Here is a 14,080-nt window from a genome sequence, read left to right as displayed (position 1 = left end):
CAGATCAAATAGCCAGGCTCCTGGTCTTAATCTCAGGCTAAAACCTACTCAGAAGCCATTATTAGTAAGTGTGGAATTAACAGGCAGAGATTAAAATAATGGGGCCTGGGTTCTTCTTTCATGGGGGATTGCAATATTCCACATGCATCTGACACAAGTTGCACCATCAGCCCAAATGCAACTCACAAGTAGCTCAAATATACAGAGTGACAGATTTAACCTGGAAGTTGCCACAATCGTTTTCAACTCTAGAGCGAAATGATTTCCTGTTTCTACTGTTAAAAAAAGTTGACACTTTGTTGCCTGAACAGAAAGGCAATAGTCCCAGGACAAGTAGTTATGGACCTGCCACACAGCCCTATCTTAGGTCAGGTTTCCAAGTAGGAGAGACTTTCTATTCTTGTTTTTATGCTAAATTTTTACTTCCAACACTGAAGGTGTACAAACATTAAAAAGAGCTCCAACATTTGCCTTTTCTTAGATCATTAAATTCAGTTGTACTTGATTAAATTATTTGTAAAATTCACCCGTTTTATTAAGATCTCATGTGAGATAAGCTATTTTAACAACAGGTCTTGCTGTGTATTTTTATTCCAGGGATACTACAAGCAATGCAGGAAAAAACCTGAAATGTTCTCAGAGGAGAGGCTGTACACTCTCTTTTCGAACATTGGGGAAATTTATAAATTCCAGCGGAAATTTCTTAAAGTTCTGGAGAAGATGTACAACACATCACACCCATACCTGAGTGAGTTTGGCATCTGCTTCATCAACTATGTGAGTTGTCATTTGGTACTTCCTTTTAACAATTTGAAAATAAATCTATAGAGAAACCTTGCTGTTGATAGAAAGTTACAGCAGATCACGAAGTGTGTAGAACCTGTGAGTCAGAAGGAAACACAAGGTCAAGAGAAGAGTTCAGCCTTTTATGTAAAGGGACGATCAACTTCAACTCACTGAGCAACGAGATGTAGGAATTAAAAATAAGGCAACTTGACTAACAGGTTCCTTAACACGACAGGTTGTTATTCTCCACTTCATTCAATCTCTGCACAATGAGAGCTACCAACCAAAAGTAGCTAGAGATCTGTACTAATATCCCTAATCCTATAAACAGGTGAAACTTTTGCATCAATTTATGACACAGATTACCTGACTGTGGTAACCAGGTATCAAAGGATGTTTGTCTAGCACTAAGAACAAGAGATTCTGCAGGTGCTGGAAATCCATAAGCAACACACACAAATGCCAGAGGAACTCAGCAGGTCAGGTAGCATAAATAGAAAGGAATAAAGTGATGTTTCAGGCTGAGACTTTGAAACAGCAACTTTATTCACTTTCATAGATGCTGCCTGACCTACTGACTTCCTCCAGCATTCTGTGTGTGTTGTCTATTATCAAATTTTCCGTTACACTTCAGTAAATATGTGAGAGATGCATTAGCTTTTTTTTAGATTAGATTATGAGGACACGCAGTCCTCTTTTATTGTCATTTAGTAATGCATGCATTAAGAAATGATACAATATTCCTCCGGTGTGATATCACAGAAACACAGGACAAACCAAGACTGAAAAACTAACAAAAACCACATAATTATAACGTATAGTTAAAACAGTGCAACAATACCATAACTTGATGAAGAACAGGCCATGGGCACAGTAAAAAAGTTCAAAGTCTCTCGAAGGTCCCACATCTCACGCAGACAGGAGAAGGAAGAAAACTCTCCCTGCCATGCCCAACCACAGTCCGACCCCGAGTCGTCCAAAAACTTTGAGCTCTAATCAGCCCCCCAACACCGAGTACTGAGCACCATCTCTGCCGAGCACTTCGACCCCAGCCTCGGTCACCAGCAGCAGGCAAAGCCGGAGATTTTGGGGCCTTCCCTCCGGAGATTCTCGATTGCACAGTAGCAGCGGCAGCGAACCAGGCATTTCAGAAATTTCTCCAGATGTTCCTCTGTGCCTTCTCACGTCTGTCTCCATCAAATCAGAATTGTGCACGGCATCCTACTTACAAATACGATATCATTTCACTGGAGAGCTGCGCGCGCTGCGTCGCGGCACCATCTTCTCCTCCCGCATGAGCTATTTTTATTATCTTTGGAATAGAAGTAACTAACTCTCTCAGCCAATGAATATGTTAGTTATGTATTTTATCTCTTGCTCGGTCAAAACTATAATCCATTATAAGATATTTAGAGGGTTAAAGTTCAATAAGTTGGAATGCACTTACTCCTTTATTAGAATATTAAATAATTCTAATATATTGTCTCATGCTGAATTGATCTCATGAAAAATTGCAAATGATGAAATATTTGTTTTCCTCAAGGTATTCACATAGTAAATGTGGAAATTCTCTGTGATTTTTAGGCAATTTCAGTAATTACAACAGGGCTTCTGCCCTCTAAATGACATTCCCTTAACTGGTGAGCAGAGGAACTGGTTGTGTGATAGTGATCAAGGCACGCTCTCAGGGCAGCATATAATGATAAATAACAAACTGCGTGCATGGTGCTTCTGCAGGACTGAACTAGTGCACACAAAGTGTACAATGATTACAGGTGAATGGATTGATGACAGGAGATTAGAGAGTTGAGTTCATGGTGAGCTCTCTAATTCAACCTTACTAATCGCTGCCATGGTGAGAGAGGCAGCTGGGAAAATGGAACAAGCTCCCTCAGTTTTACTGACCATGTTGCTATCTACTTCAGACTATGTGCTATGTGCCAGGGGCCCTGGGGTGAAGATAGCAGGAAGTTGTGCCAGGCACCGAAGAGTGACAACCCCAGAGTCGTAGGTCAATGCAGAAAACAAATCATCATTTCAGAAGCTATGTCAGACAGTGAGTTCTGACACTTGAACCTTAAGGATTCTGCTTGCAGGAACAAGATTCATACAAACTTAGGCACACATACACATTCCTATCAGCCACTCACCATCCCTGCATTCATAACATACAATTCTAAGAGTATCATTGGTTTGTCTCAATAAATTGTTCTGTCTTTCAATTTCAGCCAAGGTTGCTAATAAGTGTAGAGAGGGCTACAAGAAGGGAGGAGAGAACTCTAGTGCTCAGAACCTCACAAGACTGGAGGGGAAAGTTCTCCTTCTGATTGACACTCAGGGTCTTCAGGCCCAAGCCAGGGCCAGCGAGAGTTGTTAATCCAGAATCTGCTAAAGGTATCTCCTATCATCACTCCATTCACCTGTAATCATTGTACACTTTGTGTGCACGAGTTCATTCCTGCAGAAGCACCATGCGCACAGCTTGTTATTTATCATTATATGCTGCCCTGAGAGTGTGCCTTGATCACTATCACACAACCAGTTCCTCTGCGCCCCAGTTCTGCCAGCAAACACAAGGCAGGGAGAATGAAGAGGAGATGGAGAGGCAGATAAGGGAGACCAAGGAAGAAGAAAAGCACAGAAGATAAGAGCATTGCCTTATTACACCTGACACCACCCCAGATATGGGCACCAGCAACACAGAAAAAGGATGGAATGGTGCCTTGTATAGGGAGAGGCATGGATTGAATGGGCTACAGTGAGGAAGCAAGGGTCTACATAACAATACTACCTCATCCAGCCAGGATAAGGAAGCATTTATACGAGAATCTGCTTTGTGATGGATGATTATTTCGTTGTCAGGTTTGCCTGACCCAGGACACGAGATGGGAAGAATCATTCAAATCATTCACCCAGCTCTCACAGGTGGTTGTGCGGAGCCTGGGAAGCATCCTTCTTTATCTGGAGGTGGAAGATACTCCCATGCGGGAATCCCACTTTACAGCAGCTATTGGGTCGTGTGGCAGTGGCTGGAAAAACACAGCACAGGTCATTCAGTCGTGCCTCCATGCAGGCTCTAGCCTCTGTTACCAGTTTGTCCTTCTGCTGGAACAGAGAGACAACACCTTTCCACAGAATGAAGGAATCTCTATAAACAGAGGTGGTAGCTGCATGAACATTGCTCTTCCGCGGAAACATCGAGAGCTCACCATGAACTCAACTCTCTAATCTAAGATCAGATCCCCCATGGCCTCTGGCAGATTTCTAGTGGGAGTAGACTGCTATTCATCCAGAACAGAGCGGTGACTCCCAGGAAAACGCTGGAAAATATTGGAGCAGACAGCTGGGATAGTAATCCAAATCAGCATGGGTCTGGAGGTTTAGCAATACAAATGACATCTTGGTGACAGAAAGGGTACGTTCCCAATATGGAGCATAACGTTATTGTCATCTCTCAGCACATCAACACTTCACCTCTAGCTTGGCTCTCGGGCACTGCAGTCAACATTGCCTCTAACCACATATCGTAGAACAGAGCATCACAGCCAAATGCTGGTCCATCACCGGCAGGAGCCACTTGTGAACATCCACCTCTGACTGCTTTATATTCTCTTAGCGGAACAAAGTAGTCAGCTGGCTGCAGCTTCCAGCAGGATCGGGGCTGGTGGGGCTACATCTTAATTCCAGGGTTTCCAAGCCAAATCAGAAAGCACTTGTGAATGGAGAAAGGGTGTAATGGTGTGATTGAATAATTAATGATCTTATGTTAAGTTTCCTTTGTTTTTATTTTTAATGTCTTGAAATTAAATTGTTACCTTAAACATAGTTTCACTTGTAGGGAATTATAGTTCAGAATAACATGAAGGAAGTTATTTTCTAGCAGCATCTGCAATTTCACATTCTTTGATAATTCAGAGACTTCCTTTCAGAAAATACTACTTCTTTGAAAAGTTAATTAAGAACAGTGGAGAAGTGGGAATAAGAGGTAAAGATAACAAGTGTTTGGAATCTTAGTTTTCAAGAGATATTGAGGCCCTGGTTAAGAGGGAAAAGCAGGTGTCCAGCAGGTATAGGCAAGTAGGAACAAATGAGGTGCTTATGGAGTACAAGAAATGCAAGAGAACACTTAAGAAAGAAATCAGGAAGGCTAAAAGAAGGCATAAAGTTGCTCTAGCAGACAAGATGAAGGAGAATCCTAAGGGATTCTATAAGTATGTTAAGATCAAAAGATCAAAGGGGCAAATTTGGTCCTTTGGAAGACCAGAATGATAATCCATTTGTGGGGCCAAAACACATGGGGGAGATCTTAAGTTGATTCTTTGCAACTGTATTTACTCTTGAGATGGATACAGAGTCTATAGAAGTGAGGCAAAGTGCATCAACTTCATGGATCTTGTACGAGGAGGAGATGTTTGCTTTTTTGAGGAAAGTCAGGATGGATAAAACCCCAGGGCCTGACAAAGTGTTCCACCAGACCCTAAGAGAGGTGAGAGGCAAGTGCAGAAATCGCCGGGGCACTAGCAGACATATTTAAAACATCTTCAGCAACAGAACAGGTACCAAAGGATTGAAGGAGAGCCAATGTTGTTCTGCTCTTTAAAAAAGGCTCTAAAAATAAACCAAAAAATTGTCTGACATCAGTAGTGAGAAAGTTATTGGAACGTATTCTAAGGGACTGGACATATAAACATTTGAATAGATATGGACTGATTAAGGAGGGTCAGCATGGCTTTGTGTGTGGTAGTTCATGTCTAACCCATCTTATAGAGGTTTTTGAGGAAGCTGCCAGGAAAGTGGATGAAGGCAAGGCAGTGGATGTTGTCTACGTGGACTTTAGTAAAGCATTTGACAAAGTCCAGCATGGGAGGTTGGTCAAGAAGGTTCAGTCACTCGGCATTCAGGATGCGAAGTAAATTGGATCGGACATTGGCTCTGTGGGAGAAGTCAGAGAGTGGTAGCAGAGGGTTGCCTGTCTGACTGGAGCACTGTGACTGGTGGTGTGCTGCAGGAATCAGTGCTGGGGCCTTTGTTGTTTGTCATCTATATTGATGATCTGGATGATAATGTGGTTAAATGGATCAGCAAGTTTGACTCCAAGATTAAGGATGTAGTGGACAGTGAGGAAGGTTTGCAGAGGAATCTGCAACAGCTGGAAAAATGGGCTGAAAATGGAAAATAAAATTTAACACAGATAAGTGTAAGCTTTTGCACTTTGGTAGGACTAACCAGGGTCAGTCTTTCACAGAGAGCTGTAGGGCACAAAGGAGTACTGTAGAACAAAGGGATCTGGGAATACAGATACATAATTCATTGAAAGTAGTGTCACAGGTAGATAAGGTCATAAAGAAAGCTTTTGGCACATTGTCCTCCATAAATCAATGTACTGAGTACAGAAGATGGGATGTTATGTTGAAGTTCTACAAGACGTTGGTGAGGTCTAATTGGGAGTATTGTGTGCAGTTTTGGTCAACTGTCTACAGCAAAGATGTATACAAGGTTGAAAGAGGGAAGAGAAAATTTGCAAGGATGTTGTTATGTCTAAAGGACCTGAGTTATAAGGAAAGATTGAATAGATTAGGATTTTATTCTTTAGAACATAGAAGACGGAGAGGAGACTGAGGTATACAAAATTATGAGGGGTACAGATATGGTAATTGCAAACAGGCTTTTTCCACTGAAGTTGAGTGGGACTAAAACCAGAGGTCATGTGTTAAGGGTGAAAGGTGAGAAGTTTAAGGGGAACATGAGAGGAAACATCTTCGCTCAGAGGGTTGTGAGAGTGTTGAATGAGATGCCAGCACAAGTGGTGCACACGAGTTTGATTTCAGCGTTTACAGGAAGTTTGGATAGATACAGTGCATGGATAGTAGGGGCAGGGAGGGCTATGGCCCCAGTGCAGGTCAATGGGAATAGGCAGTTGAAATAGTTTTGCCATGGACTAGATGGGCTGAAGGGCCTGTCTCTGTGCTGTACTTTTCTAACTGAACACTAGAGTGCTTCTTTTTTTAACTCTCCACTCACCCACCCTCTCCCACAGCTACTGACTGTTCGTGTCAGCCAATGCTTTATTATACTGGAGCTGACACACAACCCCATCTCCTAATCCCAACCTGCTGATGTAAGAACATAGAACAGTCTAATATGGATTACATGATTTCCTTTGTACAAAGGAGAGACCATTCTCAGTGTAAGACCTGTGCAGTGTATTTAATGTGTTTTGCTTCCCTCAACTCTGAAACATCTGGATATCAAAGATGCATACATCAGGATGCACTTTATCAACTACAGCTCAGCATTCAATACCATCATCCCCTCAAAACTAATCTATAAGCTTCAAGATCTACTCGCTTTACACTTATGACTGTGTGGCTATGCACAGCTTCACTGCCATATTCAAGTTTGCTAATGACAGCACAGCAGTAGGCTGAATCAGAGTTGGTGAAGAATAAGCATATAGGTGGGAGATGGAAAATCTGGCTGAGTGGTGCCACAATAATAACCTCTTACTCAATGTCAGCAAGACCAAGGAGCTGATTATTGACTTGAGGTGGACGAAACCTGAGGTTCATGAGTCAGTCCTCATTGAAGGATCGGGGTGGAGAGAGTCAGCATGTTCAAATTCCTCGGTGTTATCTTTTCAGAGGATCTGTCCTGGGCCAAGTAAGTAAATGCAATTACGAAGAAAGCACAGCAGCGCTTTTACTTCCTTAGAAGTTTGCGAAGATTCAGCATGACACCTAAGACTTCAGCAAACTTTCATAGATACACAGTGGAGAGTCTATTGACTGGCTGCATCACAGCCTAGTGTGGAAATACCAATGCCCTTGAATGGAAAATCCTACATCTCATGTTTCGATATTTATTGTTTGGTTATTTTTTTTTGTATTTGCACTGTTTGTTGTATTTTACACTCTACTTGTACGCCAAGTGGTGTGGTCTTTCATTGGTTATTAGATTTATTGAATACGCTCGCAGGAAAATGAATCTCAGGGTTGTATATGGCGAGATATCTGTACTTTGATAATAAATTTACTTTGAACTTGTAAAGCCTAAATATTGCAGCAGCAGGCTAATAAACAAAATACTTGTTTACCTTCTGCAGACCAACTTTTTAATACACATAAATTTGTTCCTTTCAGTTTCCTGTATGTCTTTCTCATGGAATAAAATGCAACTTTTCAAATTCATGAGGGAATATTATAAATACTGTCTATTTTGTTTCTCTCCCCTGATTTTGATGACCCAATGTTATTTTGTACTTCTAATGCAATTGAATTAATCAATAAATTTCAGCAAAGTAATGCTGTATAGAATTCAATAAATTCATAGCACCCATATTTAACTATCTGCTTCATACCTAATCTAATCTTTCATCATTTAATGCGCTTTTTTCACACTTTTTGTGAAATCTAAATATAATATATAACACTGCAATTTTTTATGACATTGAGGAATTCTAAGCTCTTTAAAGCTTACTTCCTATACAGTCTACAATAAGATCAAACTTGTGTTCTTATTGGCCAGGGCATCTTATTTAGAAAAAGACAGTTTTCTTTGAATGACTAATTTTTGCATTAAAGGCTGTAGGTTCAACAGTTAAGGGCTAACAAAAGCCAACCTAATCCAATAAACATACTGTACTTACACCATTAGCTTTTATCTCCACGGATGATTTGATTAAAAGCAAGTGTATTTCATCTGGAACTAGAAGCAACATGAGGAACTCTACTCTACACAGTGAGTTTCTGATGTGAAATATATCACCTCAGTAGCTGGTGCAAGCAAGTGTAATAGTAATTTTCAGAGGCACATAAATGCTTTGAGTGAGTTGTCGAGCCTAGGGGAAGGAGGAAAGAGTGGTACTCATTAGAATACGCTTCCACATGGGAATGAGACAAAACATTGTCCTTCTGTACTGTACTTTCCCTGTTGATAATAACAACCTCTTACTCAATGTCAGCAAGACCAAGCAGCTGATTATTGACAGGAAACCAGAGCTCCATGAGCCAGTCCTCATTGGGAGATCAGAGGTGGAGAGGGTCGACAACTTCGGATTCCTCAGAGTTATCATTTCAGAGGACCTGCTCTGAACCCAGCACAGAAGTGCAACTACAAAGAAAGCACAGCAGCACCTCGACTTTCTTAGAAGTTTTTGAAGATTTTGCATAACATCTAATACTTTGAAAAACTTCTATAGATGTGTGGTGGAAACTGTATTAACTGGAATGGAAACACAAATGCCCTTGAATGGAAAATCTTACAAAAAGTAATGGATACAACCCAGTCCATCACAAGTAAAGCCCTCCCCACCATTGAGCACATCTACACGGAGTGTTGTCGCAGGAAAACAGCATCCATCATCAGGGACCCCCACCACCGAAGTCATGCTTTCTTCCCTTGGTACCATCAGGAAGAAAGTACATGAGCCTCAGGACTCACACTACCAGGTTCAGGAACAGTTTTACCCCTTAACCATTTGGCTTTTGAACCAGAGGGGATAACGTCACTCAACTTCACTTGTCCCATCACCTAATTATTCCCACAACCAATGGATTCACTTTCAAGGACTACTCCTCTCATATTCTCAATTGCTAGGAACTTCTGGACTATTCTAGTGGTGTTTAGTATTGTGGCTTTCTGGGGATTTACATTGATATTGCTGTGTAGGCTTAATTATTTAATATTATTGCGTAGTGACTTTGGGAAGATACCAATTGTGGGTACAGGTTGACCACCACAAATCTGGAATGCTTGGGACCTGATCAGTGCTTTTACCGAATGTCAGGTGGCTAGGTTAGGATTAAGGGAATAAACACCTCAAACTCATTTGATAATCACCTCACCCTTGGATAATAAAGAAAAAGTAACGATAAACGAAAAGCAATTCTTTCACAAATTCCTGTACTAGTCAGCCAAAGTCAACTGCACTCAGTTCATAATCAGGGAGTGATATTTAGCCTTCAAAGAGCATAATATGCCATTGTCCAGGGCTGGAGTTAATGATGTACAGTTAGGTGGCAGGTTGATGCCTAAAAGATTATTCTTTACCAAGCATTCTGCTTTTGGATGCACAGAGCAGTTATCTAAAATCAGTATTATCTTACAATTTTTGTCCAGACCAGCCAAATCACAGTGAGCTCTCACTTCTGGAACAAAGTAATAGTCAACCCATTCCAAAGTAATGTCAGTTGTAATTCATCCTTTTCTGTTGACATGGTGAATTACTGGAAACTGCTTCATATCCTTGAAAGCTCTGGGACATAAACTTTTGTCAATGACCAACAACTTACACCTGTGAGTTAGAGCAGCCCAACACAGAGACACAATCTTTTGATACTTTATAACCTGTCGGTGATTCTGCACCCTCTGGAGTACAACGCCAGTATAAGGTGGTTTTGTCTGCGTTGGACACCTGTACAGGACTTAAATTTTCATCAGAAACTAAGTGAACTCATCAACAAACTCAACAGCAGCTTCCTTGTCTGCAGACCATTTTTCACCACACACTGCACGAAATTGTATGCCATGTCCCTGCTTGAAACGCTGAAGCCACCCTTCACTGTAATCACACTCATAATTCAGTCCTAATTCTTCATGAAATAATTTCATTTGTTCCTTCACCATCTCTCCTGATAGTTCCACCTTCGCTGACACAGAGTTTAAACAACTTTATCTGGTTGTGAACATTTTCCATCTTTCATTGTTTTCCTTATGCGCATCTGTTTTTATGATTCGCTATCAGCAAAGAACTGGAGCAACACCTCTCTCTGTTTCTTTATATCATAAATGGCCATAAAATATAGGAGCAGAATTAGGCAATTTGGCCCATCGAGTCTGCTCCACCAATTCATCATGGCTGATCCACTTCTCCTTTCAGCCCCAATCTCCTGCCTTCTCTCCCGTATCCCTTCATGCCTTGACCAATCAAGAATCTATCAACCTCTGCCTTTAATATATATAGAACTGACCTCCACAGCTGCCTGTGGCAAAGAATTACACAGATTCACTACTCTCTAACTAAAGAAATTCCTCCTCACGTCCATTCTAAAAGGACACCCCTCCATTCTGAGGCTGCATCCTCTGGTCTTAGACTATTGCACCACAGGAAGCATCCTCTCCACATCCACTCCGTGAAGATCTTTCACCATTCGATAGGCTTCAATGAGGTCACCCCTTATTCTTCTGAATTCTGATCAATACAGGCCCAGAGACATTAGATGCTCTTCATATGACAAGCCGTTCAATCCTGGAATCATTTTCATGAACCTCCTTTGAACCCTCTCCAGTTTCAGCACTTCTTTTCTAAGATAAAGCACATAAACCTGCTCACAATACTCCAAGTGAGGTCTCACCAGTGCTTATAAAGTTTCGATGTTACATCCTTGCTTTTATATTCTAGTCCTCTTGAAATGAGTGCTAACATTGCATTTGCCTTCCTCACCAGAGACTCAACCTGTAAATTAACCCTTAGGGAATCCTGCACAAGGACTCCCAAGTCCCTTTGCATCTCAGATTATTGTATTTTTCTCCATTTGGAAAATAGTCAACCCCTACATTTCTTCTACCAAAGTGCATGACCGTACGCTCCCCGACACTATTCCATCTGCCATTTTGTTTCCCATTCTCCTAATCTGTCTGTCCTTCTGTAGCCTCTCTACTTTCTCAAAACTACCTGCCCTTCCACTGTCTGCAAATGATACAACAAAGCCATCATATAAATCATTGACATATACCATAAAGTAATCAGTTCCAACACAGAACCCTGTGGAACACCACTAGTCCCCAGCAGCCAGTCAGAAAAGGTTCTCTTTAATTCCTACCCTTTGCCGTCTGCCGGGCAGGCAATCTTCTGATCACGTTAGTATCTTCCCTGTAATACCATGGGCTCTTATCCTGTTAAGCAACCACATATGCAGCACCTTATCAAACACCTTCTGAAAATCCAAGTACACAACATCAAGCGATTCCCCTTTGTCTATCCTGCTTGTTACTTCTTCCAAGAACTTCCAACAGATTTGTTGGGCAAGATAATCCCTGGCAAAACAATGCTGACTATGGCCTATTTTGTCATGTGCCCCCAAGTACCCAGAGACTTCATCTTTAATAATCTGGTCCAGGTGACTTACCTACCTTCAAACCATTCAGTTTCCCAAGAACCTTCTCTCTAGTTATGGTAACTTCACAGACTTCATGACCCCTGACACCTGGAACTTCCACCATACTGCCAGTGTCTTCCATAGTGAAGACTGATGCAAAATACTTATTCAGTTCATCTGCCACTTCCTTGTCCCCCATTACTGCCTGTATTACTATTAGGACAATATATACTCTGTTCATGTTCCAGTCTCTCCTAGTTCAGCATATTTCTGGTGCTTTTTTACTTATTGACATCTGTATGGTGTGCATGTTACTATTATTTCTTTTTTTCTTTCTTTTGTAATTGCAGAACTTGTTGTCTTTTGTACAATAGTTGTCCAGCCTGTTGCTGTGGTCTTTCATTGATCCTATTATGATTATTGGTCTTATTGAATATGCCCACCCATATCCAATCTGTGGAACAAATCCCATCAATATCCTATGAATGTTTTAGGTGTTGAGGGGGCTGACCTACCGAGGGAAGCCACACTGACTGGGTCTCTGGCACTGAGTGTGGCACTGTGGCTCAGAGGAAAGAGGGGAGAAGTGGTGATAGATATTCTATTGTTAGAGGAGTAGACATGAGATTCTGTTGACGCGATAGTACATTGATAGTATAGATAGTAGACCCAGATAGTACATCGCCTCCCAGGAGCCAGGTTCAGGGATGTCGTGCAGAAAGGTCTCAGCCCAAAACGTCAACTGTACTGTATTCTATAGATGCTGCCTGGCCTGCTACGTCCCTCCAGCATTTTGTGTGTGTTGCTTGGATTTCCAGCATCTGTAGATTTTCCCTCCGTCTTGGATTGGGTCCAAAAGGGAAGGGTGAGCAACCAGAAGTCTTGGTACGTATTGGCACCAATGGCATAGGTAGGAAAAATGAGGAGGTCCTGAAGAGAGAATTTAGGGAGCTGGGTAGAAAGCTGAAAAGCAGGACCTCCAGGGTAGCAATCTCTGGATTGCTGCCTATGCCACGCACCAGTGAGAGTAAGAATAGGATGATTTGGCAGATGAATGCGTGGCTGAAGGTTTGGTGCTAGGAAGAGGGTTTCAGATATTTGAATCATTGGGATGTCTTCTGGGAAAGGTATGACCTGTACAAAAGGGACGTGTTACACCTGAAACCTTGTGGGCAGTTTTGCTAGAGCTGTTGAGGAGGGTTTAAACTAATTTGGCAGGGGGATAGGAACCGGACTGATAGGGCTGATAATTTACAGAGGCAGTGTGTAGTGAATCTGTCAAGAAGGATCGGCAGGTGATTTAAGGCAAAATTGCGCTGTGGGTTGAGTTGCAGTGTGGAAGGGGGACAAAATTAAAAAGGTTGTTGGATACAGGATGGACGGTTTTATATTTGAATGCACACTGTGTACAAAATAAAGTTGATAATCCTGTAGCACAGTTAGAGATTGACAGGTATGACATTGTGGCCACAACGGAGCCATGGCTGAAAGAACATTACAGTTTGGAACTTAACATTTTATCAAAAAGTCAGGTAGGCAGAGGGGGTGGGTGGCTCTGCTGGCAAAAAATGAAATCAAATCCTTAGAAATAGGTGACTTAGGATCCTTCCTTCCTTCCTAACATTTCACACCAGACAGTCAGCCATTCTTGTCTGGCGCGTGGTGTCAGGATTGGTCTCCTTTCGGATTAACCGGGTCACGATGTGAATGTTCCTGACTTGACCCTTGTTTTTTACGAGGCCAAGTGGCTAGCTTGATGCTCAACCCGGCACAGATGGAAAGCGTGCTTGGGGGTGGCCCGACTTGGATTCGAACTCGGGAGCCTTCGCTCCAAAGTCCAGCGCTGATGTCACTGCGCCACCAGCCGGCCGACTTAGGATCAGAAGTTGGAGAATCGTTGTGGGTAGAGTTAAGAAACAGCGGACCCTGATGACCCTGATGTGCATGCATCCTGAACGATGGCCAGGATGTGGACCCAAAATTACAATGGGAGGCTTGTCAAGAGGGCAATGTTACAAGAGACATGAGGTATTTCAATGTGCAGGTAGACTGTGAAAATCAAGTTGGTGCTGGATCCCAAGAGAAAGAATTTTTAGAATGCTTTCAAGATGGCTTTTTAGAGCAGCTTGTGGTTGAGCCCACAAGGGGATCAGCTTTTCTAGATTGGGTTTGTATAATGAATCTGATTTGATTAAAAA

General features: G+C 42.0%; 1 protein-coding gene across 1 annotated transcript in view; it reads left to right on the top strand.

Annotated features, from left to right (window-relative positions):
• Positions 1 to 14,080, top strand: part of LOC140197037 (rho guanine nucleotide exchange factor 4-like) — a 129,325-nt gene that overhangs the window by 61,640 nt on the left and 53,605 nt on the right. The window contains exon 7 of the mRNA XM_072256968.1: positions 598 to 777. Coding sequence (XP_072113069.1) covers positions 598 to 777 — 180 coding nt within the window. The remainder of the gene's footprint in view (positions 1 to 597; positions 778 to 14,080) is intronic.

Source organism: Mobula birostris, chromosome 4 (assembly GCF_030028105.1).
Source record: "Mobula birostris isolate sMobBir1 chromosome 4, sMobBir1.hap1, whole genome shotgun sequence".
In the NCBI taxonomy this organism is placed as follows: Eukaryota; Metazoa; Chordata; class Chondrichthyes; order Myliobatiformes; family Myliobatidae; genus Mobula; species Mobula birostris.
The sequence above is the reverse complement of the archived record's forward strand: the minus strand, read 5'-3'. Positions and strand labels throughout refer to the sequence as shown.